Source organism: Apiospora marii, assembly GCF_038362585.1.
Source record: "Apiospora marii strain CBS 49790 chromosome Unknown utg000013l_segment0_segment0, whole genome shotgun sequence".
In the NCBI taxonomy this organism is placed as follows: domain Eukaryota; kingdom Fungi; phylum Ascomycota; class Sordariomycetes; order Amphisphaeriales; family Apiosporaceae; genus Apiospora; species Apiospora marii.
Window position 1 is genome coordinate 2,569,467 of NW_027117384.1, and position 24,692 is coordinate 2,594,158.

General features: G+C 54.6%; 10 protein-coding genes across 10 annotated transcripts; 5 read left to right on the forward strand and 5 right to left on the reverse strand.

Moving 5' to 3' along the window:
* On the forward strand, nt 1–1,491 carry PG985_015910 (dehydrogenase E1 component-domain-containing protein; the record flags this gene model as incomplete). Its single annotated transcript, XM_066835676.1, has 4 exons — nt 1–150; nt 271–404; nt 467–921; nt 983–1,491. The coding sequence occupies 4 exons, from the start codon at nt 1–3 to the stop codon at nt 1,489–1,491; spliced, it is 1,248 nt and encodes a 415-aa protein (XP_066676879.1).
* An 831-nt stretch (nt 1,492–2,322) lies between these two features.
* PG985_015911 (P-protein) lies at nt 2,323–3,741 on the reverse strand (the record flags this gene model as incomplete). Its single annotated transcript, XM_066835677.1, has 3 exons — nt 2,323–3,437; nt 3,617–3,677; nt 3,730–3,741. 3 exons carry the CDS (start codon nt 3,739–3,741, stop codon nt 2,323–2,325), a joined length of 1,188 nt encoding a protein of 395 aa, XP_066676880.1.
* Nucleotides 3,742–5,190: 1,449 nt separating this feature from the next.
* On the reverse strand, nt 5,191–6,725 carry PG985_015912 (eukaryotic peptide chain release factor subunit 1; the record flags this gene model as incomplete). Its single annotated transcript, XM_066835678.1, has 4 exons — nt 5,191–6,327; nt 6,386–6,435; nt 6,496–6,580; nt 6,690–6,725. The coding sequence occupies 4 exons, from the start codon at nt 6,723–6,725 to the stop codon at nt 5,191–5,193; spliced, it is 1,308 nt and encodes a 435-aa protein (XP_066676881.1).
* A 2,590-nt stretch (nt 6,726–9,315) lies between these two features.
* On the forward strand, nt 9,316–11,462 carry PG985_015913 (uncharacterized protein; the record flags this gene model as incomplete). Its single annotated transcript, XM_066835679.1, has 4 exons — nt 9,316–9,555; nt 9,638–9,807; nt 9,882–10,011; nt 10,119–11,462. 4 exons carry the CDS (start codon nt 9,316–9,318, stop codon nt 11,460–11,462), a joined length of 1,884 nt encoding a protein of 627 aa, XP_066676882.1.
* Nucleotides 11,463–12,008: 546 nt separating this feature from the next.
* On the reverse strand, nt 12,009–12,634 carry PG985_015914 (uncharacterized protein; the record flags this gene model as incomplete). The annotated part of the gene is made up of 2 exons (XM_066835680.1): nt 12,009–12,176; nt 12,281–12,634. 2 exons carry the CDS (start codon nt 12,632–12,634, stop codon nt 12,009–12,011), a joined length of 522 nt encoding a protein of 173 aa, XP_066676883.1.
* Nucleotides 12,635–13,912: 1,278 nt separating this feature from the next.
* PG985_015915 (uncharacterized protein) lies at nt 13,913–15,205 on the forward strand (the record flags this gene model as incomplete). The annotated part of the gene is made up of 2 exons (XM_066835681.1): nt 13,913–14,327; nt 14,397–15,205. The coding sequence occupies 2 exons, from the start codon at nt 13,913–13,915 to the stop codon at nt 15,203–15,205; spliced, it is 1,224 nt and encodes a 407-aa protein (XP_066676884.1).
* A 1,107-nt stretch (nt 15,206–16,312) lies between these two features.
* Nucleotides 16,313–18,307, forward strand: PG985_015916 (uncharacterized protein; the record flags this gene model as incomplete). Its single annotated transcript, XM_066835682.1, has 1 exon — nt 16,313–18,307. The coding sequence occupies one exon, from the start codon at nt 16,313–16,315 to the stop codon at nt 18,305–18,307; it is 1,995 nt and encodes a 664-aa protein (XP_066676885.1).
* Nucleotides 18,308–18,975: 668 nt separating this feature from the next.
* Nucleotides 18,976–19,575, reverse strand: PG985_015917 (ssDNA binding protein; the record flags this gene model as incomplete). Its single annotated transcript, XM_066835683.1, has 3 exons — nt 18,976–19,025; nt 19,091–19,179; nt 19,292–19,575. The coding sequence occupies 3 exons, from the start codon at nt 19,573–19,575 to the stop codon at nt 18,976–18,978; spliced, it is 423 nt and encodes a 140-aa protein (XP_066676886.1).
* Nucleotides 19,576–21,009: 1,434 nt separating this feature from the next.
* PG985_015918 (pheromone receptor) lies at nt 21,010–23,235 on the forward strand (the record flags this gene model as incomplete). The annotated part of the gene is made up of 3 exons (XM_066835684.1): nt 21,010–21,622; nt 21,716–22,247; nt 22,326–23,235. 3 exons carry the CDS (start codon nt 21,010–21,012, stop codon nt 23,233–23,235), a joined length of 2,055 nt encoding a protein of 684 aa, XP_066676887.1.
* Nucleotides 23,236–23,482: 247 nt separating this feature from the next.
* On the reverse strand, nt 23,483–24,677 carry PG985_015919 (uncharacterized protein; the record flags this gene model as incomplete). Its single annotated transcript, XM_066835685.1, has 3 exons — nt 23,483–23,730; nt 23,818–24,507; nt 24,572–24,677. 3 exons carry the CDS (start codon nt 24,675–24,677, stop codon nt 23,483–23,485), a joined length of 1,044 nt encoding a protein of 347 aa, XP_066676888.1.
* Between the last annotated feature and the right edge of the window lie 15 nt (nt 24,678–24,692).

The following is a 24,692-nucleotide window of genomic DNA, read 5'->3' on the forward strand; positions in this document are numbered from 1 at the left end:
ATGTTCTCTCGCGCGCTGAGGGTGCCGAGAGCTGTCCCGGCCCTGCGCACTCGCGCTCGCGCCGCCGCTCCTACTGTTCCCTTTGTGAACGCCGTCCGATCCGTCACCACCAATGCCGCCAGCGCAACCCTCGAGAAGGGTGTCCCGGAGGTACGATACACTCCAATTGATGCTTCGTTTTGCCCGCATCGCCAACCCCAGTCTGCTGCGACTCGGGGCCGCCGCAACGGAGTGGACGGAAGCATGCTGACATCAATCTTGGCACTATAGGACGACGACAAGCCCTTCCAGATCACACTCAGCGACGAGAGCTTCGAGACATACGAGCTTGACCCCCCGCCTTACACCCTCGATGTCACCAAGAATGAGCTGAAGAAGATGTACTACGACATGGTCACCACCCGGTACGTACGAGATATCCCCGAATTGTGTGGCCAATTGCTTGCCAGGACTAACCTGCCCTTAGTCAAATGGAGATGGCCGCCGACAGACTGTACAAGGAGAAGAAGATCCGAGGTTTCTGCCATCTGTCCACTGGACAGGAGGCTGTCGCCGTCGGTATCGAGGCCGCCCTGACCAAGGAGGATGATATCATCACTGCCTACCGATGCCACGGTTACGCCATGATGCGCGGTGGTTCCGTGCGCTCCATCATTGGTGAGCTGCTGGGTCGCCGTGAGGGTATTGCCTACGGAAAGGGTGGTTCCATGCACATGTTCACCAAGGGCTTCTACGGCGGTAACGGTATCGTCGGTGCTCAGGTCCCCGTCGGTGCCGGTCTGGCTTTCGCCCACAAGTACACTGGCCGCAAGAACTGCTCCATCATCCTCTACGGTGACGGTGCTTCCAACCAGGGTCAGGTTTTCGAGGCCTACAACATGGCCAAGCTCTGGAAGCTCCCTGCCCTGTTCGGCTGTGAGAGTAAGTTTTGCTACATCTGAGAACCAACCTCCTGGACTCTCCCCGCTAACGGATTGGACAGACAACAAGTACGGTATGGGTACCTCCGCCGCTCGTTCCTCCGCCTTGACCGACTACTACAAGCGTGGTCAGTACATGCCCGGTCTCAAGGTCAACGGCATGGACGCTCTCGCCGTCAAGGCTGCCGTCAAGTACGGTAAGGAGTGGGCTGTTGCCGAGAACGGCCCCATGGTTCTCGAGTACGTCACCTACCGCTACGGAGGTCACTCCATGTCCGACCCCGGTACCACCTACCGTACCCGTGAGGAGATCCAGCGCATGCGATCCAACAACGACCCCATTGCCGGACTCAAGCAGAAGATCCTTGACTGGAACGTCGTTTCCGAGGAGGAGCTCAAGGGTATCGACAAGGAGGCCCGCAAGCACGTCAACGAGGAGGTCGCCATCGCCGAGGCCATGGCTGCCCCCGAGCCCACCCCCAAGATCCTGTACGAGGACATCTACGTCCCCGGCAGCGAGCCTCCGTTTATCCGAGGCCGCGTGCCCGAGGAGAACTACTACTTCAACTAAGCGTTGATGGAAAGTGGGAGGCTGTATAGACGAGTTATAAGCGGGATAGATACTGTATTTATAATCCATACGGCGTCCGAGATTATTCGTTATGAATGGGAACTTTAAACAAACTTATCCATTGTTGATTCCGTTTATCCATGTGACTATGCCATATTATTACCTATAAACGTGACTCATTTATACGTTGCTCCCACCAGCCACCAGATTATACCGCCGGGTCCATTGGCAAACTGTTTATTCCCTTGGCAGCGAAAGCGTTGCTCCCGCCAGATTATGCCGTACAGCCCATAACGGGGATTATTCAGTTCCTTTAGCAAAATGTTACTCCTGAGCGCTGATTCCACTAGATTATGCAGTACTGTACATATCAGGGGTCACTCGGTTCATTAGCATCATGTTTATCCCATTATATATAAGAGCCGATTGGATAAACTGGACTGCCGATCGTTTATAGGAAGTATCATACGAGGAGCAGCGCTTTCGCCATCAAGGGGATGGTGATACATACCCACGAATGGCCCGATGGTAGCTGGTTTGGAATCGGAACATCGTGCTTGAGTGTAAGCACGTAATCACCATGATACATTTGATACCCCTTTATCCTGCGATAATGGCGATACACCCTCAACGACAGGTGTGGTTACTATGATGGCCCTATATTGAACGATATAGGGATAGACACTTGGATCATGATGATGATAATGCTCTCGCCCGACATTTGGCCTTCCCTCTTTCTCTCCTGCCTGCTCCCCCCTTTTTATTTTTGCCCCCTTCCTCTCCCCCCTATGCCAAACTTCAACCTCGTCAACCTACCCCATCGATCAAAGATCAACACCTCTGGTTCACCCAGCTCCCCAACCACCGCGAGCTCTCGGCCACCCGGCCGACCTGCTCGAGGACCCGCGCCACCTTGCCCTCCGGGTCGACGGACCGGTGGCCCTCGAACTCGACAAAGAAGACGTACTGGAAGGGCGCCCGCAGGCTCGGCCGCGACGCGATACTCGTCAGGTTCAGGCCGGCGGCGCGGAAGCACGAGAGGACGTCGGCGAGGGCGCCGGGGGCGGTGTGGGGGACGGTGAAGGAGAGGAGGGATTTGGTCTTGGGTGGTTTCTGCTGCTGCTGCTGCTTTTCTTCTTGTGATACTGCTGGGGAAGAAGAAGGCGCACCGATGCCGTCCGGACCCGGGTTCTCGTCGTCGTCGGTCCCGGACCGCAGCACAAAGAACCGCGTCGTGTTGTCCTCGCGGTCCTCGATGTTGTAGGCGAGGACCTCGACCCCTTGATGTTGGAGGAGGCGCGCCGCGGCCGCGGAGCTGATGGCGGCGCTGGTGCCGGTGGGGTCGTCGCGGGCGAGCTCCGCGGCCCGCGACGTCGAGGACACGTCGACCGTCTCGACGCCCTTGAGGTACGCCGACAGGAACCGGTTGCACTGCCCGAAGGCCTGCGGGTGGCTGTAGATGCGCTCGATGCGCGTCAGGGGCACCAGGGGCCGGCTGCGGGGCGCCTGGGGGGCCGGGTCCGAGGGGGTCGGGGTGCGTTGGCCGGCGGAGCCGGCTTCGGCGTTGCCTGCAGCTGCGTTGGCGGCGGAGAGGAGCTGGTTGCTGCCGGCGGGGGAGGGGCCGAAGGTGTGGCTGCTCATCAACTTGGGATGTTGCGATGGCGCTGTCCCCGTCGCCGCCGTGGTGGATGACTGCTCCGCCGGATCCGGGGATTTGCCATCAGGACCGGCAGCAGTGGCACCATCCTCATCGTCATCCGGAAGGGACCGGCCCAGAAGACAATGGTGCACGTCGAGATAGATCTCGGCGCAGACGGAGAGGTCCGGGTACAGGCCCTGCCGGTCCGCGAAGTGGTCCAGCGTGAAGACGACGGACCCGTTGGTCGAGTTCTCAAAGGGCACTACGCCGTAAGTGGCGCGGCCGGACTGGGTCGTGTCGAAGACATCTGAGGGGTTTTTTCGATCAGTTATTTAGTTCAGTCTGTACCTAGCATACGTCATAAACGTTGTAACGCCCTCTTTACGGGGGGTTATGAATATTGCATCGCCCGTAAGGAGAGAAGAGTGCAACCACCACCATGCACAGCAACAACACTCAAGCACACGCACACGCACACTCACACACCTTTGATAGTCACCACGGGCAGAAGCTCGTATTTGTCTTCTGGGAACCGGTCAAGTGTGGCCTGCCAATATTGATCGTCAGCAAATGCAGGCAGGCGAGGAGGTCACGCATACACGAGAAACCATCGACAGCAGGACGGTTGGATATATGTCCCCGTATCCTGTGACTTAGTGGTGGTGGTGGTGGTGGTGGTGGTATATATGTAATCCCGGGACGTACGTACCTGATGGGTATAAGATGCAACCGGACCCAGAAAACAGACGATTGGTTTCTTAACCGCCGTCATATTCGCTCCTTCTTTCTCTGTCACCTTGAGTCGGAAAGATTAGGTTACCTATTCCCCCGTATATATGCTTCAACGAGTGGACTTTAAAAAGAAGAAGAAGGAATTGAATGTGTTGGGCCCCAATTGAGTTGGAAACTCAAGGACCTACATCGGATCTCTCAAGATTCGCTATTGTTGCAATCCCCCCGGAAAAAGGAACCAAAGACAGGGATACGTACTTTTGTGGTATACCGTTGATGCCACCGACCGCGGGGTTTGTCGTCCATTCAATTGCTTGCTAGGGCGTTGCTTGCTAGGGCGTAAGGGCGCAAAGCTCCGCCACGTGCACTCACCCAGCCTCGCCTTATCTGCCAGCTAGGTAGGTACGGTACTTGTCGTTCATTGTGACTAATTGAAGGCGAAAACACCCAATCGCCTCGCATACTCCCGATATTAACAATTAACTACGAGTGTCTGTGTTGGTAGATGCCAATGGCGTTGAGAAGGTTCTACCATCCCGTAATCTTTTTGTGGGACCCTTGGAAGTGAGGGTTATTGTTAGGTGACAGCTACTGCTGGTTAGTTCCCAGTGTCCAGGCTTACAGGGCAGTAGTATCACATAGTAGGTAGCAAACACTTGGACATGATATTGGCACTGGTCCAGCGCACAGATTTGAGCGTAACGACTTTATCATTGATGACGATTAACGAGTGACCGATGTATAAACCATCTACTTCTGAGTGCACGGCGAGAACGACTGATCTGGTTGCTTCAAGTTGGTCTCAACGTCCATGCTAATCATGGCAGCCACGAGACCGCAAAGCCAAGCAGACAAGGAACCACTAATAATGGTGAAGCAAAACCGACTCAGGCCCCTGCTTTTGTCATCCTGCTTGGTCCAAGCCCTGTTAAGCAAGGCAATTTTCAGAGTTGATAACTCTGAGAGAATATGTCAATGGGTAGCTAGGCGGGGCGTTAGCAGCTGCATTCCACTCCCAGATCACCAAAATAAGCCTTCCACACTCACGTACCTTATCCGTATGTTGTAGACGCAACTTAAGAAGCCGTCATCATGTCGCGGAGCGGGCTCGGTCGGGCTACCTGTCTGGCAGTGTGCAGAGAATTTGCCGGCCCAATCTTCTCCATGCGCCGGTCCTTGTACGGCAATGGTTCCGTGACTCGGGGTGGCGACTTGGACAATGTGCTCGGCGGAGGTACGTTCTCTGGCTCTTCGTCGACGACTAATGCCGGCTTTGATGCTGTGGCTTCTACACGATCCTCGTTGCTAACGGGATCATCATCAGAATGTCAATCGTCGTAGTATTCGTCGTCGTCAGACACGTCGGCTAACTGCTCAAAGTTGACCTTGTATCGGAGGATACCACCGATACCACCGAATCCCTTGACGAACTGGTTGCCTTCGGTCGAACGGTCCGAGACGAACTCGAGGTTGGTTCCGAAGTCCTTGTAGTGCTCGGCGATCCATTCGAGGAACGACTCCGAGGATACAACCTCCATCTCCTGGCCCGTCTCCTTGTCCATGAACTTGTCGCGGGGGCCTGTCTCCTGCAGCTTGGTGGTGTGGAGAATGGTCTCGGAACCGTTGCTGTCCTTCAGGCACCAGCGGGTAATCTCGAGGTTCTCAAAGACGATCAACACTTCGACAGCGCCGAGCTCCAAAGCCTTCAGAGTATCATCAATACCGTAGCACACCTTGCCGGTGTCCTGGCTGATTTCCTCAAAGTACTTTCCAATGAGCTTCTTCTCCTGGATGAACTTGACGTTGCCCAGCGTCTCGGATGACAGCTCAATGGCCTGGTTGAAACCGTTCTCACCACCGTAGGAAACATCAACCACCTTGATGACCTTTGTCTGCAAGCGGGGATCGAACAAATCGGAGCCATTGAGATCGTTCTTGAAATCGGCAGAACCGGCCAAGATGAGACCAGCAACGTTGACCTTGTCAGCCGTGACGAAGTTCTGGACGGCCAATTCGGCCACCTTTCGGACGTAGTTGTGGCGCTTCTCCTCTCGAAGACGGGCGAAACGCAGAGCGGACTGACCACCACGACCGTGCTTCTTGGGAAGATCGACCGAGAACTTGTGAACAATGTCTCGGGTGTTGCCACTCAGAGTACCGAATAGGGCTCCGTTACCGTCCATGATGATGAAGCCAAACTTGTGATCCGACTCCAGCAATTCCGCGAGGGCTTCGGTGTGGAATTTGTTGTCGCAAAGGTACAGCGACGTGTTGATAGGCTTGAAGGGCTCGAAATCGATGTTGACCTTCCGCTCCTTTCCTTCCGAGGTCAAGATTTCACCGCAGTACACGACAAGGCCATTGGGAGGGACCTTGTTGTACAGCTTGAGACGCTGTTGGGTTGATGTGATGGCAGACAGCACAGACTGTCTGTTGACACGCGATTTGATGTTCGAGGCAGTACCCTAAAGAGAGTGTCAGAAAAAGGCGGCTTTGGGGTGCAACCATTGGGGGCAAACATACGTATTCTTCAGCCAACATCTTGGCGACTCGCGAAATCTGATCCTTGGGCGCTGTAGGGTGTTTGTTCAGTATGCGCGCAATTTGCGATGGTCAATGTGGGGAAAACTTACGAATGATCAGACTGATCATGCTTGTGCCATTGCCACGAGCGGCCTCAAGGCGTTTGATCAGCTTCTTGACCTTCCATATCTCAATCTGTTTTGATAGACAGCACGTTAGTATTCGTGAACATCGTGTTGTACCGTTCTGGTCGTAGACCAGGGTTGCCAGAGTAGGCGGGGTAGTCGGGAAATTCTGCACGTACGTTCTTCTCAGCCTCGTTGGCGGCTGCGTCACTCATCTTGCCTCCGTGTCCAGAAAGAAAACAGTGAAGGTGTTAGATGGTGAAGAGGGTATTGTTGTGCCTGCGCTGTAGGCAAAAAGAGTGAAATATGAGAAAGGGAGAAATAAGAGGACAGCAGGTCGCCGATGTCAGAACTAACTGACTGGTGTGCAAAGCAGACTCTCAATGGGCCCAGGCAGGAACGCGGGCAGGTCACAAATCAAGTTGCGCCAAAAAAGAACTAAGGAGGGGCTCCTACGTTCTTCCAAGTTGGGGTTGGGCGAAAGTGGAGGGAAGGGCGAGCGTTTTCAGGCCTGACATAAGTTGAATGAAAACCCAGGCGTCCACCAGACGTTTGTTTGCAGGGCACTTTTATACCGCCTGTACTTTGAGGCTGCATGCACTAACTTGCAAGGCAGATCTGTGTGTTTATGCTCTACTACTATTATTACTACTACCAGGCGACATTAATGTTTATATACATACTTTAGTTACCTAGTCACATAATGCCCGGACTGAGTCATTGAAGGTATGCAAACTGAATTTCGTTGTCCCTTCTTCCCTTACAAAGAGTTGCGTGCCCTGTTGGACTGGAAATCCTACAATTGCATTCAAGTGCCTTGGGCAGAATCTTGAGGAGGGCTGAGAGCATCATTGTTCAGATTAGGTCAATGAACTTGGGGTTTTGGTGGGTCGAATCGAAAAAGCAAAGAGAGCCCGGACGGGATAAATCCGGAAAGCCCTCCAAGTACCGAAGTATCTTCAGCTTAATTTAGTGCGGGTCACTGGCAGATTGCGATTGGAAAAGGGCGGAAAGTGGAGATAAAACCAAAAGGCCTGTCGTCATTCCGGCTGTCTACTACAACACCACCCCATCTCAACCTTTAATATGTCGCGTCATGTTCGTGGGATCCTCACGATTACCCAATACACGCAACGCAGCAGAGGCTGAATAAAGCTCGGCGATGGCTGGGTCGGTCATACCCACGCGATCTGAGCAGCTCTCTATATGGATTTCTTCATTGAGTAGGCAGTTTATTCTGGAAATACTGCCCTGTTCTTGGAAAAGAACCTACGTGGCGTTTTCTGCTCGAGAATATGCTATTTCAGGCAGGAGGAAGGTAATTGTTGTGCCCTGATGATGGGTGGTGGGTATTGCATCTTCAAAAAAAACCCTTCGGTGGACTGCGAGTATTTACGACACGGCAGTGCTGGGACACTGGCTCTGGCCCAACTCCACCAGGAGCTATGCGTGAGAGGACATTGCCACCACGCACACCGCTGCAAGTTTCTGAGTCGCGCTTCGGGGCTGTAGCCCACGCGTGTGCACCTGTTCAAATTGGCAATGCTCCCTCTCTGTTCTGGTGTCCCAAGTACGACTTGTTGACCAGTGGCTGTTTGCCTCGGTGAAGTCAGGGGCCCTTCTGACGCTGCCTCGTGTCCACCAGAGCAGATGCATCCAAGCTGTTAGCTTGGTCGTGGATGGTTTTGCGGTATTGCTCGATGGCGTCGGGCCACAACGCTTCAATCAACGTTGGCCTGTCTTTCTTGGGGTTGCTACCCCAGATTCCAGGGCCTGCATGTGGTCGACATGCGCGGCGGAACGTGACGGGGGCGGGGTTGAGAGGGCAACTTCCCTCTCCGCAAGGATTGCCGAGACTACTGTCTTGGTGATGGCTTCATTCAAGCGTCTTGGGGATTGGGCTGTCCACCTGGACAAGGTTCCGTGTGGTGCGTTGGCCATACCGCAGCTAGGCAAACACACCGCCCGCCGGCAGACTCCTGCACCCTGGATGAGGCCAACCATTTGATAGCGAATGGCAATTCGCGTCACCTTGGCGAAAAGAAAAGAAAAAGCGAATTGGACGGATTCAATTCATCAGCTGTTCCCCGGACTGAACTCGCAACACCTGTGTTGGCATCACGGCGTTTTGGCGATTACGGGCATTGTGCTTTCGTTCCAGGTGGGTGCCAAGACATTGTCCTTCGATATTTCACCGCAACGGAGGAAAAACACATTTTATGAAGATTGTATCCTGGCCTCAACTCTACAGTGTAACACTTAGCAGCTAGGAGCCAGCAACCCCATTCGAGGTATGGATCTTCGACCTTCCTGCCCAACTTCGGTTTCTACACGAACGTAGACGCCCGTATTTCGTGAGGCAAAGAGCTGAGGGGGCCAAAGAGTGATATCATTGCTTCTATGGGCTAACGGACCGTATGTGGGATGTCTTGACATCTCCGATGGATGGGGCCAGGACACTCACTCTGAATGTAGATAGTCAGACATAGGTAATCGGATGGAACCTTGCCTTAGAGAATGCCAGTCCAGAGGAGGGGATGACTTGGACGGATTTGTCTGGGTGTCTCCGGTGTGCAATAAGTCGAGCCGTGGGCCTATGGCAGCCTTGATTGGGATAATGCCTTAGCCTATTGTATCGATACCTTACCTTGCCTTCTTGGTTCTGTGCGGCTCAAGCTTTTGAGCTCCCAATCTCGTTGTGGATTTTCCCCTTCCCTAGTGACTGGCCATCGGCATTTACACATTCCCTTCCTCCCCACCCACTACAACATCTCTCCATCCACGCAACACAACAACCCCGACACAATGGCCGCCGACGATGATTCTAGTGATCTCTCGTCGCTGTCGTCGCTGTCTCCGGTGCCTTCCGAAGATGAAGGCGACGATGGCCCCTCCCAAGACAAGAAGGGCATCCTAAACTACTTCAACAAATTGCCTAAGGGCGCCAAGCCCAAGGCATCTGAACGAGAACCCTCACCTCCCGCGCCCAAGCGACCTGCTTCACCACCGCACGAGTACATTCTGGCTGACAATCCAGATATTGCCGTGAGTAAAATTGCCGAATTCGCGTAGAAAACGCGACATCGAGCGCGTATTTTGTTGCTAACCTGGCTGTTGGCGCCTGCAGTTTATTGTCATGTTCAGGAGCCGATTCGACCCTGTTCTGCCCAAGTCTCTCCCCAATTTCGGCCCCCAAGAGCTCGAGCGCGACATTACCGACTCCGTGCCAGGTGACCGCGTCGAGCTGTTCTTGTGTGCGGTGCTGGGACTGCTGCTCAACCGCAAGCAGGATGTCAAGTACGTATGACGCAATTACCTGATACAAAGTGGCACATGGACGGCTAACACGAAAATTATTTTTGGTCTTACAGGCCCGGACATTACAACAGAGCCCTCGAGGATGCCATCTCCACGCACAAGAACCAATGGGCAAAGTCTTGGGGTGAAAAGAGCCCGTTGGCTGGTGGCGCTACATTTGGCGCAATGAACCCCACGGAACGAGTAAGTGCCGCCCCCAGAAGCTCTTGCGTCGCCGAATTACTTTTTACAACCAAGAAAAACCGCTCTGAATTCTGGCAATTACTGACTGCTGTGGCGGTTTGTAACAGCTTACCCTCCTGCGAACGCTGATCATATGGTCCCTTTCTTCGTCCGAAGCCGTCAAGGGCATGATCAACACATCCTACAAAGGCAACCGACACGAAGATGATCTCAACCAGCCCCTCTCGGTCCAATCGTGGGGGTCCGACAGCGACAAGCGCCGGTACTACTTGATCGAGGGCCTAGACGATACCGCCTTCAGGGTCTATCGCGAAAGCAACCCGCAAGGCTTGAAGAGAACATGGTGGAGCGTAGCAGGGTCGATCGACGAGCTCAACGGTCTGATTGACAAGCTGCTCACTGTTGATGCCGGCCCGAAAGCGCGAAAGCTGGCGCAGCAGATGCAGATGGCCATTCCCCGGTTCGAGGCCACCGAGGAGAAGCGCAAGAGACGCGAGTACCGACAGGCCCAGAAGGAGCGCTTCAAGCGCCCGGAGCCGGGCTTCTCGCTCTACGAAGGTCGCACGAGAGGCAAACGTATGAAGTATACCTACTCCGATGACGACGAGTTCGTGTCCGACTCCACTGGTACGCGCCGCTCGGGACGCAACACTGGAACCAACACACCTGCTGAGCCTACCGGCCCCGTGACGACTGCCAGCGGCCGTCAGATCAAGGCGCCTTCCCGCATGACCGTGGATGCGTCCAACAACCTCACAACTACGAGCCCCGAGCGGGACGAGGAAGGCCGGCCCTCGTCCAAGGGGTCTTCAGTTGGCCCGACCGGGCGCCCCCGCCGATCAGCTGCCGTAAACCATAGCACCAACGGCTGGGCACCATCCACGCGGGCCAGAGGACAGAAGTCCATGGACGACGAAGAAGAGGATGAAAGCGAGCCCGACTTGGGCGATGACGAGGAAGACCATGTCCCCGAGGAGAGCGATGAGGAGGATGAGGAAGAGGAGGACGAGGATGAGCTGGCGGAGGAAGAGGACGAAGTGATGGGCGACGACGACGAAGAGGCAGATCTGGACGACAGTCCCAAGTCGATGGTGGTAAAGCTAAAAGTGCCCAAAAAGAACGGCGAAGGAGACGACGACGGCCCTTCTAAGTTGAATCTGAGCAAGTTCCGCTATGACGGCGCCAGCGACGCGAAGTCAGCCAAGTCCCCCATCGAACCGGAGAAGACCGAGGATTCCATATCCGTCGCTCCTCGGAAAGCGAAGAAGGGCTCTAAGGAGGGTACCCCCGAGCCGGCCGCCAAGCGGACATCGACTGGCCTCCAAGCCCAACGACCTCCCCTCACGCCCTCGACAAGCTCGTTGCAGTCTACATCGCTGGCTTATCGGGAAAGCCCGGACAAGCTGCAGCAGCCCTCGCCCCGTCCCAAGCCCACTGCTACTGTTGAGTAGCGGCCTCCCCTCTCTAGAACCACAACCCGTTTATCATGTACGTAACAACGTCCAGGAGGGATTTGATGATTGCTTTGGCATTCAGTCCCTGGTAGCAGTAAGAATACCGCACCGGGGAGCGGCCAGCGATGCGAGGTTGTTTGCAGCATTTTTTTAGAGGAAGCAGGCGTTCACTGGCTTGGTCGTAGATGGAGGGTGGAATAGCACGACACCATGTATGAACATTGGTCAAGTGTGCAGCAAAGGGGCAACTTTAGCTACGTGTGAAAGGAACTTTCGCCGATATAGATCAGATAGACCGGTGTACGGGTCTAGATCTGTCAACTATTGCCCACTTGTCCCCCGATGGGACAAGTAGCTGTCATAATACAAAAAAGCGATTGCGCTAAACTATCGGATCCCTCAATAGACCCAATGAACGATGCCCTGTGATGGTTTATATATATGTACATATCATGTCGCATCGTGAGGCTGCCCGGCCGCCGCAGAGCCCTGTCCGCATTCCAGAAGCCGGGCATACCATAGACTGATCCGTCGCCTCGCGTTTCATAACGTCTTCTTCTCGCTCGGAATCTTCCAGTTGTTCACGCTGTACCACCACCGCCGTACCCGGGCGCCGACCGAGCTGCCGCTTAGCTGGGCGCTCTTGTTCCAGTGTTGCCAGCCGCACAGCGCCAGGTTGTAGAGGACACCCTGGGCGAGGGGCATCACCATCTATATGTACGGGAACAGGATGGTCAGTGAGCGCATCATCATATGCCTGCTATGACCAGTCACACTACAGACAAGAGTGGGAAGTCCTCCTAGACAAAACGTACCTGGTCGCGCACCGTGATCAGCGCCACCTTCCACCACGTGTCGGCGTCCTTGAGCGAGTGCAGGTAGCTCTGCTCGAAGCGCATGTCGGGCATGGGCGGGAAGTGGTGCTTGGGGCTGCGCGGGTGGGGGCGCAGCACGCTCAGCGGGATCTCGGAGGAGGCGTTGTCATCGTCTTCCGAGTCGAGGGAGACGTCGTCGATGGACGAGGGCCGCTTGGGCAGCTTGTGGTGTTTTAATTCGACGGGCTCCTTGGTCGAGGTCGTCGTCGAGGGGGCTAGGTCGTGGTTCGGCGAGGGGGCCCGCTCGATGTGCGCGGTTTGCACGGTTTCGGCGAGTTGCGTGGGGATCGACATGGTTGGGTATGTTGGTGGGTTGGGTGGTGTGGTGGTGTGGTGTGGTTTATCTCTTGCCCGGAGGCAGGTGTATCTTGGGACTCGTTACTAGCTGTTGATGCGGCGCCGCGGGTGGTTTGGACTGCGCTTGCTAGTGGTTGGAGCTATGATGCTATTGCACTTTCTGTATGCAGCCAATCAGATGGGTGGGATGGCACGTGCGGACCCCACGATTTGACCTCCTTCCTGGTTATATCCCGACAACTCCCAATCTTTTGTCTAGACGGGCACCTCCACAAGTAGGCACGCATTCTTTCCTGTTCTTACTCTTTCTGGTTTGCATTTCCAGGAAGGCTCGAAGAGGCACGCAAGAACCATTGTGGGCCTTGACAGACCGGAGATCTCTCCGGGCTAAGATGCGGCAACTGATTCCAGTCACTAACATCGCGAGCGCCAAAACCCGGGGTGGCCCACGCGGTGTCTACAAAGCCGGTTGACGTAACAGAGAAGAGCTATTTGTACCAGTTGATCAATGTTAATGTTCTTGGTTGTGCTACATGGTGGATGGTGCATGTGCACTACGACTGCATCTAACTGGCGAGCACTGGCAGGAAGGAATGGCCAGCAAGGTATGCACTTCGCCATCTTCATGAAGGGCAATTATGTGCATACGTAACCTACATGCAAGTATATCTGGCCCAGATTTAGTGAACACTGGATGTTATGACAACAAGCGCAAAGCTAGATCTACTACGCGGCATCGCTTGAACAAACTGTTATTTAGCTACCATGGTTTCTCATCAGGTAACGTGGCACACACCTTAATCATACTTTCAGGGAGCACATCAATATCCCATCTACAACACAAAAGTAGATGGTATGCTACGATTTACAACTAGCAGGGCAAACCGCTGAAATACCCGTTCACATTTTGAAGTTTGCTAATATCGGTGCATGGTTGGGCGTGGGATAGCCGCCAGTGGAACAAATGGATTATAATGGGATAGTCAGCCAGTGTAAACATGATGATAGGAAAGGAACGGCCGGAATTGGACCCTGTTGCCAACTGTAGCTCCCAAAATCGAACCTGCTATCCCATAGGTAGTGCTTTCCTCATTATTAACGGGGGCCCTGTCTGCTTAACAACTGAACTGGCTCGTTCCACCCCAACCCTTCAACGACTTCTCCTCCTCATCATCATCACAAACAGGCTATTCCCCATCATTGTTCGATCCTCTGGCTGCCATTTTGGTATCATACACATTGTTTCTCTATCCTTCTTCATCATCTAACAATACAATGGCGGACGCACTAGGCCTTGTCGAGCTGGATTCGCAATCGTCGGGAAACAGCTGCAGTACTCGCTACTCTCTGGGATACAAGCCGAAGAAGTCTGGAGGCATTTTTGGTTCCATGAGCCGCAAGATCAAGGGGATGCGTTCCACATCGACTTCAAGACCCGCCAACGTCACCAGATCTCCCAGCTCGTCGCAGCGTCCCCTCCCACCATTCAGCCTGAAGCAGTTCTCGTCCCTCAAGAAGCGACATGGCAACGCTCCGGTCGCCCCCAGTGATGTCTCCCGTAAGGCAGCCACGGTGCGATGCTGTGGCACTGACCGGGCCGTCAACATCCCACGGCGTACCAGCGTGGGTGCCCCTGTCAAAGCTCCCCGGTTGGAGATTCCGAAGGATATTGGCGGCGATTTCATGTTGGGTGACGGAGCTTAGGACAGTAAGTGCCAGTATCCATTCGGTTGCAATTCATGCTCACATCCCTTTACAGGCCCTGTCAGTACGTGCTCCGCCGAACCTGTCGACATCGTCTTTCCCAAGGTGTACGATGAGCTTCCAGCCGGGCTTTGGAAGCACCGCGTGTCGACCCCGGAGCTCCCGGAGCCCCCGGGGCCATGCAATACCCCTTTGGACACTGCCATCGAACCTTCCGTTCAGCCTGTACCTGAACGATCTTTCGAGCCCCTGTCGCCAAAGCCTTGGGATCCTATGGGAATGAAAGGAGTCGATAAGCAGCATGTTCCTTCCGATACTGATCACCTCTCCATCTTCACTGACGCTGCTGGCCCAATTGACCTTGATGAAGACGCCAAGTACTGGCCCATTTCGATCACTTCGAGCGAGTCCGCGTCACATATCGCCAGAAAGGCCAACCCGCACGATTTCGCAGTTGAACTAGAAGGCGACTGCACCTACCTTTCCTTGGCTCCCAACTTTCTGCAGATGGCCATGACCCAACTCGCTTTCACCCGTGGCAAGGTGGAGCCTGAAGTGCGTTATCTGGACAGGATCAAAGGCATCCTACAGAAGATGACTCTGGACGAGTTTGAGCTACTCGTTGAAGACATCGATCGAGACTGGGTACCAAACGAATCCCTTTGGCGAGAATTCGCCCAATTCCAACTCCGAGCCGGGATTATGATCGGGAAGCGCCAGGTCGCAGCCACAATGTTCGACAGGCTGAAGCTCGAGCAGGGCTTCCACACAGAAGTCTCGAGCAACTCTGTCCATGGCATACTGGCAGAGATAATGGAAGAAACTCCATGTTTCGGCAGTAAGTTGGACATGATATTCTCTTAGGTGCATCTGCTAACCATTATGATTCAGTGAGTTCCTCTTCTTCATCTACATGTGTTCACACAGGCGAGGACACTGACGACACCATTGAGAGGAGGAGCCCGAACACCGGAGGCGCTGTGTCGAGGCTAGAAAGTACTTGAAGTCGCAGAAAACCGATGTATTCTCGGTTCTTCGCACGGGTGCTCATGCCCAGGCTGTACGAACACCACCAATGCGCACATGGGATGGCCAGGTACGCTATTCGTGGCTAAAGAGCGAGGATTCGGACCAGGACAGATCGGATATGTCGGTCGTTGAGGACGAAGAGGACATGAAACTGGCCCAAATGTTAGGCCATGGGGTATGAGTATGTTGACAGGTCGTTGTAATAACCGAGACGGGAGGTTGGTTTGGGCTGTTGCAATATTCCAGTATTGGTAGGCCAGTTCGCTTTCAGAGGCTCTTTCGATATTGTGGTAGGTAGACTTTACGCAGTAGAAGCTCTCATTATGCAGGGAATAAAGCTTGTGTTTCTCAGGGTATCAGTCCACCAAATCGTAACAGGGTTATTTGCGAGTTGATCGTGAGTATTTCGAAGAGAGAACATAATTAGTATATCGCAGAACTGGTGCAGAACTTATTCCGGATTGCGAAGAATAAACTCGAATGGATCAGGGCGCGGCCGCTGGTACAGAAACCGCCCACCCCCCGTGGCGATGCGCTGGATCAACTGGGCGGGCTATGCTGCCAGAGATTTCAGATCTGAGGGCATAGTACGCATGCATAAACGTGTGTATGTTGCTTTTGGATGCACAGGTATTGGCTCAGAACATGTCTGTCTACACAGGCCAGCAACGAAGTGGTTGATAAGTAGTTAGAGTTGCGACGTATCCATGGATCGCAGTCACTTTAATATACAAACTGGTAACGATGAATCCCTTTCAACCGTCAGGTCCTTTTTCCGACGCCTCTTGGAATATTTAACTTCCAGAGGAGCATAGACCCGTCATTAAGTACCGCTCGCCACAGTTCAACGCTCTTGCGTATAGCCTCTTCGATCAATACATCTCAGGGGTGTGTTGGAATATTTTTACTGAACTTGCGAGTCTCCACACCTGAACACTCAAGATGGAATACGAGAAGGAACCTGTCTGCCATTTCAATCGCCCGGTCATCAGGGCCCAGAAAAAGCGCGGCCTATCTCGAGACCGTTACGAAGAGGGAACCTTCGTGCCGAGCAAGAGGCGAGCTCTTTCTGAGGAAGAAGCCCCGCTACCTTTGGAACAGGATAGGGGAAGGAGACGCGGCTTATCGAGCAGCAACGATAATAACAATGTGTCGGATCCTCGCCTGTACTCAGCTTTGCAGTCCAGGGACGCTGCGGGGCAGCAGCCGGATGCTATTGTTGGGTCTCATTGTTCTTCTTCGACTCCTGGCCCCGCCATAACAAAACCTGGCGATGATAGCCAGGCAGAAGTCCCGTCTTCCAGCGCGCTTCCTGATCAACGGGTCGAGATGTCGTCGCCGTCTTTGACAAAAACAATGGGTACCCACGGCCTTTCTGCCCATCGTTCTGTCGACGAGGCGCCACCACCACCACATCAGATTGATACTGTCGGTAAACCTGATGTTGGAAATCCGCCTGTTGATGTTTCATTGCCGCAATCACATCATAGTGATACTCAATTGGAGACCATGAACCCTGGTGAGCAGCGAGCTGATGTCGTTGGACCTCCTTTCAATGCTCCCCTACCACCACCATCACCACAATATCATTATAATGTTGCTCGTGAACCCAGTCAGGACAGAGCCACTTCCGCATTCCGGGCTCTCCTACGCCCGAGCCCCTCGCCGTCTACCCAGCGCAGCGACATCCAATTACAGCCGCCCGGTACTTCAATCCGGGATTCATTAACAAGAGGTCATCAGCAACGGCGGCCCAGCAGCAGCAGCAGCAGAGGGAGTACCAGTAGACTCCTCCAGCATACAGTGCCAAAACCGGAGGCTCCGAAGTCGAGGTTGCCGCTGATGGGCACGTTCAGGGCACCTCCTGCTTTGCGGCCTGCCAAGGACAGAGAATTAGGCCAACTGTCGGCCAGAAATGGGGTTTTGGATAAAGCAGGTTCTATTGGAAAGGGGGTCTCGGCGCGTAAGGGTCTTCCGACTCTCCGTCAGAATGAGGAAGAGTCTGGGGTGTATACGAAGGGGAAAACGATAGCGACGCCCAAAAAGCGTCGCCAGAGCCAGCTCTTCCCCTCCGATGGGAAGGAGGCTCAGGAGAGCGCCCCTCAAAAGGAAAAGGCGCCGAAGAGGCAGCGTCGGGAGGACAAATCGAAGGACAAGGTCCCTGATGCTATGCAAGTAGACGTCACAGATGACCAGCCCGTCTACCAGAAGAGGCAGCGGGGTCGCTGGGCTGCCATCAATACCGTCTGCCTCGAACAGCTCGACGAGGACGAGAATGTCGACAGGGTCGCCGCCGCGGTCCGTGGCTTTCATTTCACCTCATCACAATCCAAGAGCTCCTCCTCCTCCTCCTCCACAGCTACATCTCAGGGGCAATTCAACAACGACGACGACGGTCTGGAAGATGATAACGATAATGACGATAACACCACCCACGAGTCCCAGCAGAAACAGAAAACACAGGAAGAACAAGAGGATCAGTTCTACCACGACCACGCCCAACGCACAACCCGAGACTACGGCAGAGCAAGGACAATAATAACACCGTCAACATCACCAAAGAAACACACTCGCAACAGCCCCAGCAGAAGCAGAAACAGCGGCGATAAGGGCGCCGTCTGGACCGCATTCGTGGACCCGCTCGTGCGCGAGGACAAGAAACACAACCTCCAGCTCAAGGAGCGCCTCCAGCAGCGCCGAAGGGCGCGCGAGGAGCAGGCCGAGGCGCAGAGGCGCGAGGAGGTGCTGGAGGAGAAGAGGCGGGTAACGCGGGAGAAGGCGCGGGAGAGGCGGCAGAGGAAGAAGGAGGAGAAACAAAAGGAGAGGGAAAATGAAGAGGTGGAGATGCGGGAGGATCAACCGGCGGTTGATGATGGTGTAGAAGAAGGCGCTTCCTGTTCTCCTGATTGGCTGAGGTTGGATCAAGGGGCGAGTTGAAAGGGATTGTCGGTGTATGTTGGATTCCCCATGTCCTTTCCGCATCAGTAAGGCTCCGGGCGAACGTCCATGTATGTCCCGTCAAGGTTGTCGGATGGGCATGTTGATATGTTCTGGCCCAGCCTTGCTAGCCCCCTCAGCTTATAACCGGCCCAAGACTTTGTTATCACGAGCAGGAAGCAGAATTAGCTTGCGCCAATTACCTCATCCCACCACGTCTCGCCCCCAAGAGCCTCCATCCAGGGGATCGGGTTGGGGAAGAATTGGCCTGTGTTTAGCAACAAACGATATGCAAGAAAAAGATATGTATGGGACCCAAACAATGTTCATGAGCATGGCGTGAAATACATTGGTATCGACTACTGCCTTCATTCCTCCATCCCGTCAATCCGATACACACATGGTATAGTACAACAAAGAGCTCGTATCCATCGACTCCCCCGAATACGCCGGAGCCCCCTCCTCCCCAGAATCATCAACATAAGGGCAGGGGCAGAAACATAAGAGAAACATGTTTTCGTTCGTGGTTTCCAAGAGTGGAGATGCCGCAAGCGTGAGGTATACACAGCTTCCTCAGCTCAACATAGCTCGTGGCAGTCATTGCCGGTCTTCAAAACTCGTCGGGGGACACACTAGGGTGGTCCCTCCATCCTCTCCCTCTGCCGGATTTACTGCTCGGGCTCGACCTGGGCTGGCCTGCGGATGACCTCGAGGTCGGCTGGTGGATTGGTTAGAGTCTGGGTCAAACGGATTGGAGTATATGTCTTTTCGCTGGGAACATACTCTGGTAGACGCTCATGGAGGTGCGGGTGTTGCCCTCCTGATCCTGGTAGCTGTTCATGACGCAGTTACCCTCGACGTAGACCATGGCACTGTAGGCAGAACGTTAGCATGACTCTCTCTGCATCCTATCGACCATCGCGCAAGCTCCTCCTCCTCCTCCTTATCGATTGCTCCTTTCTCTTAAGGCGGATTCAAACGTACCCCTTGGGAAGCGAGGTGAGGAAGTCGCGGCGGGGGCCCTCGGGCTCGAAGCTGGCGACCTTGAACCAGCTGGTGACGCGCTTGTCCTTGGGGCCCGAGTTGGAGGCGACGGCGTACTCGATGACCTCGCGGCCGGTGGACGTGGGCCGGACCTCGGGGGTCGCGGCCAGGTTGCCGATGAGGGTGATCTTGGCCCGGGGCCGCGCGGCCGAGGCGCTGAAGCCGCGCGCAAAGGTGCGCGTGGCGGCCGGGGCGGCCGAGGCGAAGCGGGAGGCGGCGAACATTTTGGCTGGTGTTTTTGGGAGCGGGTTGCGCTTGGTGGAGGGAGTGAGTGAGTGTACTGGTTGGTGGTTGGAAAAGAATTCAATTGATTGAGCGGCTGGCGGGGGAAAAAGTTACTATGGAGATTGATGGGCGGTAGTGGCGGCGACGATGTTCTGGGGTGGAGCTGGGACCGGAAAAGTTGTGGTGGAGTCGGATGGGGATATGTGGGTATTTTTGTTTGCTGGGAACGGAATTGATGGAGTTTCTTCACGATGCGAAATGGAGTTAGGTAGTTGTGTCTCTCGGGGCCCGGCAGGCCAGGCGGGCGCACGCGTGTGTATCTGGACGCGTTTTTTAATTTAAACCACCCGGGCTAATGCACCAAGTTGAGATGAGGGTTATGCACACCATCGCTTGCCATTGGCGAGAGAGCTCCCGCCTTAAGCTAGATTGCTGCATATACCGCCCATACGGGTTGGGACTGGCTTAATTGCATATCGCAACGTCAAGTCGCTCCTTCAGCCCTATCATCTGAGACATCACCAGATGTTCCATACAACTTCGCCATTACACTTGTACAACCTACTCTTCTGATTCTAAAAATCAGCTTCAAGACTTGAAAATGGCTCGAAAACTACGTATGATACCAGCTGTGATGTAAAATTTGTTCTAGTCGAATATGATGACGCTCCCCTTTATTCCACCCAGTTGTTCATCAACTCGAAGCGATTGTGCTCTGGGTAACACTTGGGCATTGGAATACAAAGAATATCCCGAATATCCCGAAGGTGCACAACTAGGTATGGAGAAGTCATGCCTTGTCACTGTGACTCAACGGGCTACATGGCCAGCGTTGCCAGGGAGTGAAAGATCACAGAATACAGGATATGCCTAGTGCCTTATCTTGACGACTGCAATTCATTATCAGGATGGGCTTAGGTTTGTTCTTGCTGTTCTTGGACATAGCTAACTCACAGCTCTGTTTTTGGAAAGGCAGGTAGGTGTTCTTGATGGGTCATGGTATGTATCAAGAGAGTCGCGTCTCCCAGTCAACACCCAAAGGTCTATAAACACCGCGAGTGAGGTTGACCGCCGCGTAGCCAGCACCACTGGAGCAGGAGACAGAAGACCGTTATCAGCCAGAAGATTAATTGAAACCCTGACTGGTCATCAAAGCCCCGTCATACCGCTGTCGCTGTCACTTCCTCCTCTCCCGACGTCTTTATTATGATACAACTTTGCCGGTTCTTGACTTATTGTACCTCATCCGAAGCGCGTCCTGTCAAAAGCACACAGTACCCATATCAAACGCCTACAGAGCCTATTTACTCTGTTACTCTTCATGGTTTCTGCTCATCGATCACTCATTTCTGGGCCACCAAATACAAAACAGTAATGTCTCGCTACACAGCCGAAACCATTCGCCTACAGAAGAAAAGTCGTTACTGACCAAGATGACCAAGATAATCACATCACCCATGACCGACGCCAACGTCCTTCTGCAGCACCAGACGGCGGCCAGCGCCAGCTTGCAAGCCAACCTGGTCTGCCGCGTGCTCTTCGCCATCCTTGGGACGCTGCTCTGTTGGGTGCCCTTCAGCCTGCTCCTGCGCAACGGCGAGTTTGCCGCCGTGGTGTTCATCGTCGACGTGGTCATCACCAACTTCTTCACCATAATCAACTCCCTGCTATGGCGTAACGACTACTGGGGCCTCTGGTATGACGGGCAGGGCTGGTGCGATCTGCAGGTCTGGCTTATGGGTCCGATGCAGACCATCTACGCCGCCGCCGTCTTCGCCATCATGCGGCACCTGGCCCAGCAGGTCGGCATGATGCGGGTCACCACCCTGTCGCCGCGGGAGAAGCGACGTCGCAACTTGATCCAGGCCCTCATCATTTTTCCCATACCGATCGTCCAGCTGGCGTTCACTTGGTTCGATCTTGCGCAGCGATACATCATCGGCACGCTCGTCGGATGCTCGGCCACCTATGACAACAGCTGGCCCAAACTCTTCGTTTACACTGTTCCGCCTGTGCTTTTCGCCCTTGGATCTGTGCCCTATGCTTGTCAGTAGCAGCTTACGCATGGCATTCCCTTTACCCCTATCACATTAGCTTCCTCTTGTCGACAGTCACCATTGGCGCTAACTACTTGTACAGTCTTGACCTGGAAGCGGTACCGTGCCATCTCGGTAGCCAGTGCCGCGGCCCTGAGCACCAACAGCTCCGCCGCCTCGCGAGCCAACCGTACGCGCCGCCGCCTCTACCAGATGTCCCTGTCCATCCTGGTCCCCTACGTCCCGGTCATGCTGGCCTTTTTCGTCTACGACGTCCAGGACACGGGCACCTTCAAGCCGTACGACTACTGGCGCATCCACCACGTTGACTCGCCCTACCCCTGGGACTCGGTCGTGCTGGTCCCCAGCTGGTTGGTCCCGTTCGCTGTGATAAACCAGCCGTGGATCCCCATCTTGACCACGATCCCCATCGTCCTGTTCTTCGGCATGACCCATGATGCGCTGGAGACGTACCGTCGGTACGCTCTGGCTGTGAGGTTGGATAAGTGCTGGCCGCAGCTGCGCGATAAGGGGAGGCCAAACGGCTGCCGGAATGTGGGCAGCAGCAACGACGACTCCAAGACGGGCCAGCAGAGGACTATCAACAATGCAACAAGACGGACTACTACTAGAAGGTAATGTACTTACTACAGTCTTACTGGCTATCGCTATTGGAACCGTCAAAAGTCAGACCGCACGCTAACATCTACAAGCCCCACCAACCCCAACCCCATACACGACTTCGTCATGGAGGACTTCGCTGCCGCCTCGAATGTCCCGGCCATCACTGTCAGCAGACCGCCCTCCGATCTACCCAACCGGCACCACGAAGCCATCGTCTCGGCCAGCGGGAACCCCACGGTCCCGCCTCGCGGCTCCTCGTCGCTCTCGATGGCCCGCCGTCCCACCATACCGCCGCGGGGATCCTCGATAAGCCTCCGCCGCATGCTGGAGTACACTGTTCCTCCCCATCGCCGCGATAGGGTGCTGGCGCTCATGGATAGCTTACCGCCGGATGTTGTTAGAGGCGGCAGGCAGAGTAGTGGTAGTAACGATGATAACCGGGTCCAGATCGAGGGGCTGGACCCAAAGGGCGGGGGAGGGGGTAGAAGCGACCTTGATTGGGATACCTTCGCCGCGGGCTCGTCGCACCACCTCAACCTCGCCGACGACTTGGAACGCACCGAGAGCCTGCGTCCGTTTCCCGACTTGACGATCAAAGCCGCGGACGACAACAACAACAATGAGACCGCCAAGGATGACGCTACTGGTGGCGATGGCAGATGCACAAGCCGCGCCTCGACTGCCAGCGGGCCGCCGCGGAGCATAAGCAGGGCTTCGGCTTCGAGCGAGAGGAGGTCCAAGGGCAAGGGCAAGGCCAAGGCCAAGGCCAAGGATAAGGGCAAGGGGAAGGCCAGGGCGACGACGGGGAGGGGGAGTATCTCTTCCAGCAGCTATGCCGATGACAACGAGGAGATCTCGACGCCGATGCTGTCGCTGCACTACATGGAGTCGGCGGATCCCGAGCCCCGGACGCCGGTGGCGGCGATGCCGTCTTCGGGGCTTCATGTGCAGAGGTCTGAGACTAGGTCGGAGGTTGGGTTGCTGGTCACGCCACGTTAGGTCATGGCCTGACAGGTTTTGCTAGAGTTTGTTTCTTATGTTGATACAAGTGCGTACGTGTATATGTATGTGAGGTTTCATAATTCGAGAGTGAAACCCCTAGGTAGAAATCACAGTTTGGTTTTCGGGCTTCATATGCTCACATAGGTTAATGCACTCTATGTGGGAAATTTGACAACAAGATGAGATCTCAAAGTACTTTGGTCGTAAGTATTGCAAGTAGAGTTGCCCTGGCTCATCCTCAAGTCTATAGCATGGGCGTGTCATCTTCAACGTACTGCTCAATCAGATACAGCATATCTTCCAGTGCTTGCTCTCTCGCTTTGCTGCCCGGCACATGAGCCGAATACATGATACGTTCCTTGATGGCATAGAGGCGGTTGCGGTCATCGCATTCCTCTGCCGGCTCGTCGGGCTCGTAATTCTGGAAGTATTGGTTGCGATACTCCTTCGCCTTCATGTGATGGTGGTCAACTCGCCACATGCCAATGGCCACTGAGGGTTGGGATTAGCGACCGCTCTGTCCGGTGTTGGAGATCCCGAAGGGGGGAGAAAGCCAGCTTCTCGGCACTGCATACGTACTTTCATGGTGCGCGTAATAAGCGCAGGAATCGAAGATGTAGAGATCGCCAGTACGAAGCTCTGTTCCGATATTCTCTTCCCACAGGTCGCCGTGTATGAGACACGGCTTCACGGTCTTCCCGTCCTCTTCAAGTGGCCCAAGTAGCCGCGGAATGACTTTCTTCAAGGTCAGCTCCATTGCATCATCGAGCTCCTTCCAGTATCCGTTTACGCTAATGTCATGCTGGTAGACCCCGTTCAATAGTTTCCCATAGAATGACACCCATGAGGGGTCCCATTCAGCAGAAAGTGCAAGCTTTCCGTCATAAGGGGTGACGTGGAAACCAAACTGGCCCGTCGGGGACTTGCTCACCCGGTGCAGTTCGGCAATCTTGGCGCCCAGCTTGACGGCATCGGGTGGGCGGTGGTCAATCTCCAAGTAGTCACAGACGAAGTAGCAGGCGGCGTCCAGGCTGTGGCACTTTCCGTGGGCTCGGGGTCGGGGAACGATATTTGGCATGGTCTTCCACAGCTCCAGCATGCAATTATACTCTCCCAGCACCCGAGCCTCGGCCAGCTTCCCCGTGATGATTTTGGCAAAGTAGTCGTGCAGCTTGCCATCCTCCTTCTGGACAGTTATCCTGGCCGTGCTTGACCAGGCCGAGTTGCCGTAGCGCTCGGCAGAGATGAGTGTATCACCCTGTGGCAAGGCTTGGGGGAGAGACGGCGTCAACTTGGTACTCAAGCAAACTGTCGTTTCCGGGATCAAACGCACCTTCGATCACCGCAGTGTCCAGCGGAAAGTTGCCCTGGTGACTTGGTACCACGATTTCAGGAACATCGACCACCTTGGGGCCATCCCCTATTGCAACAGTAGCCATCTTAATCTCATTCCA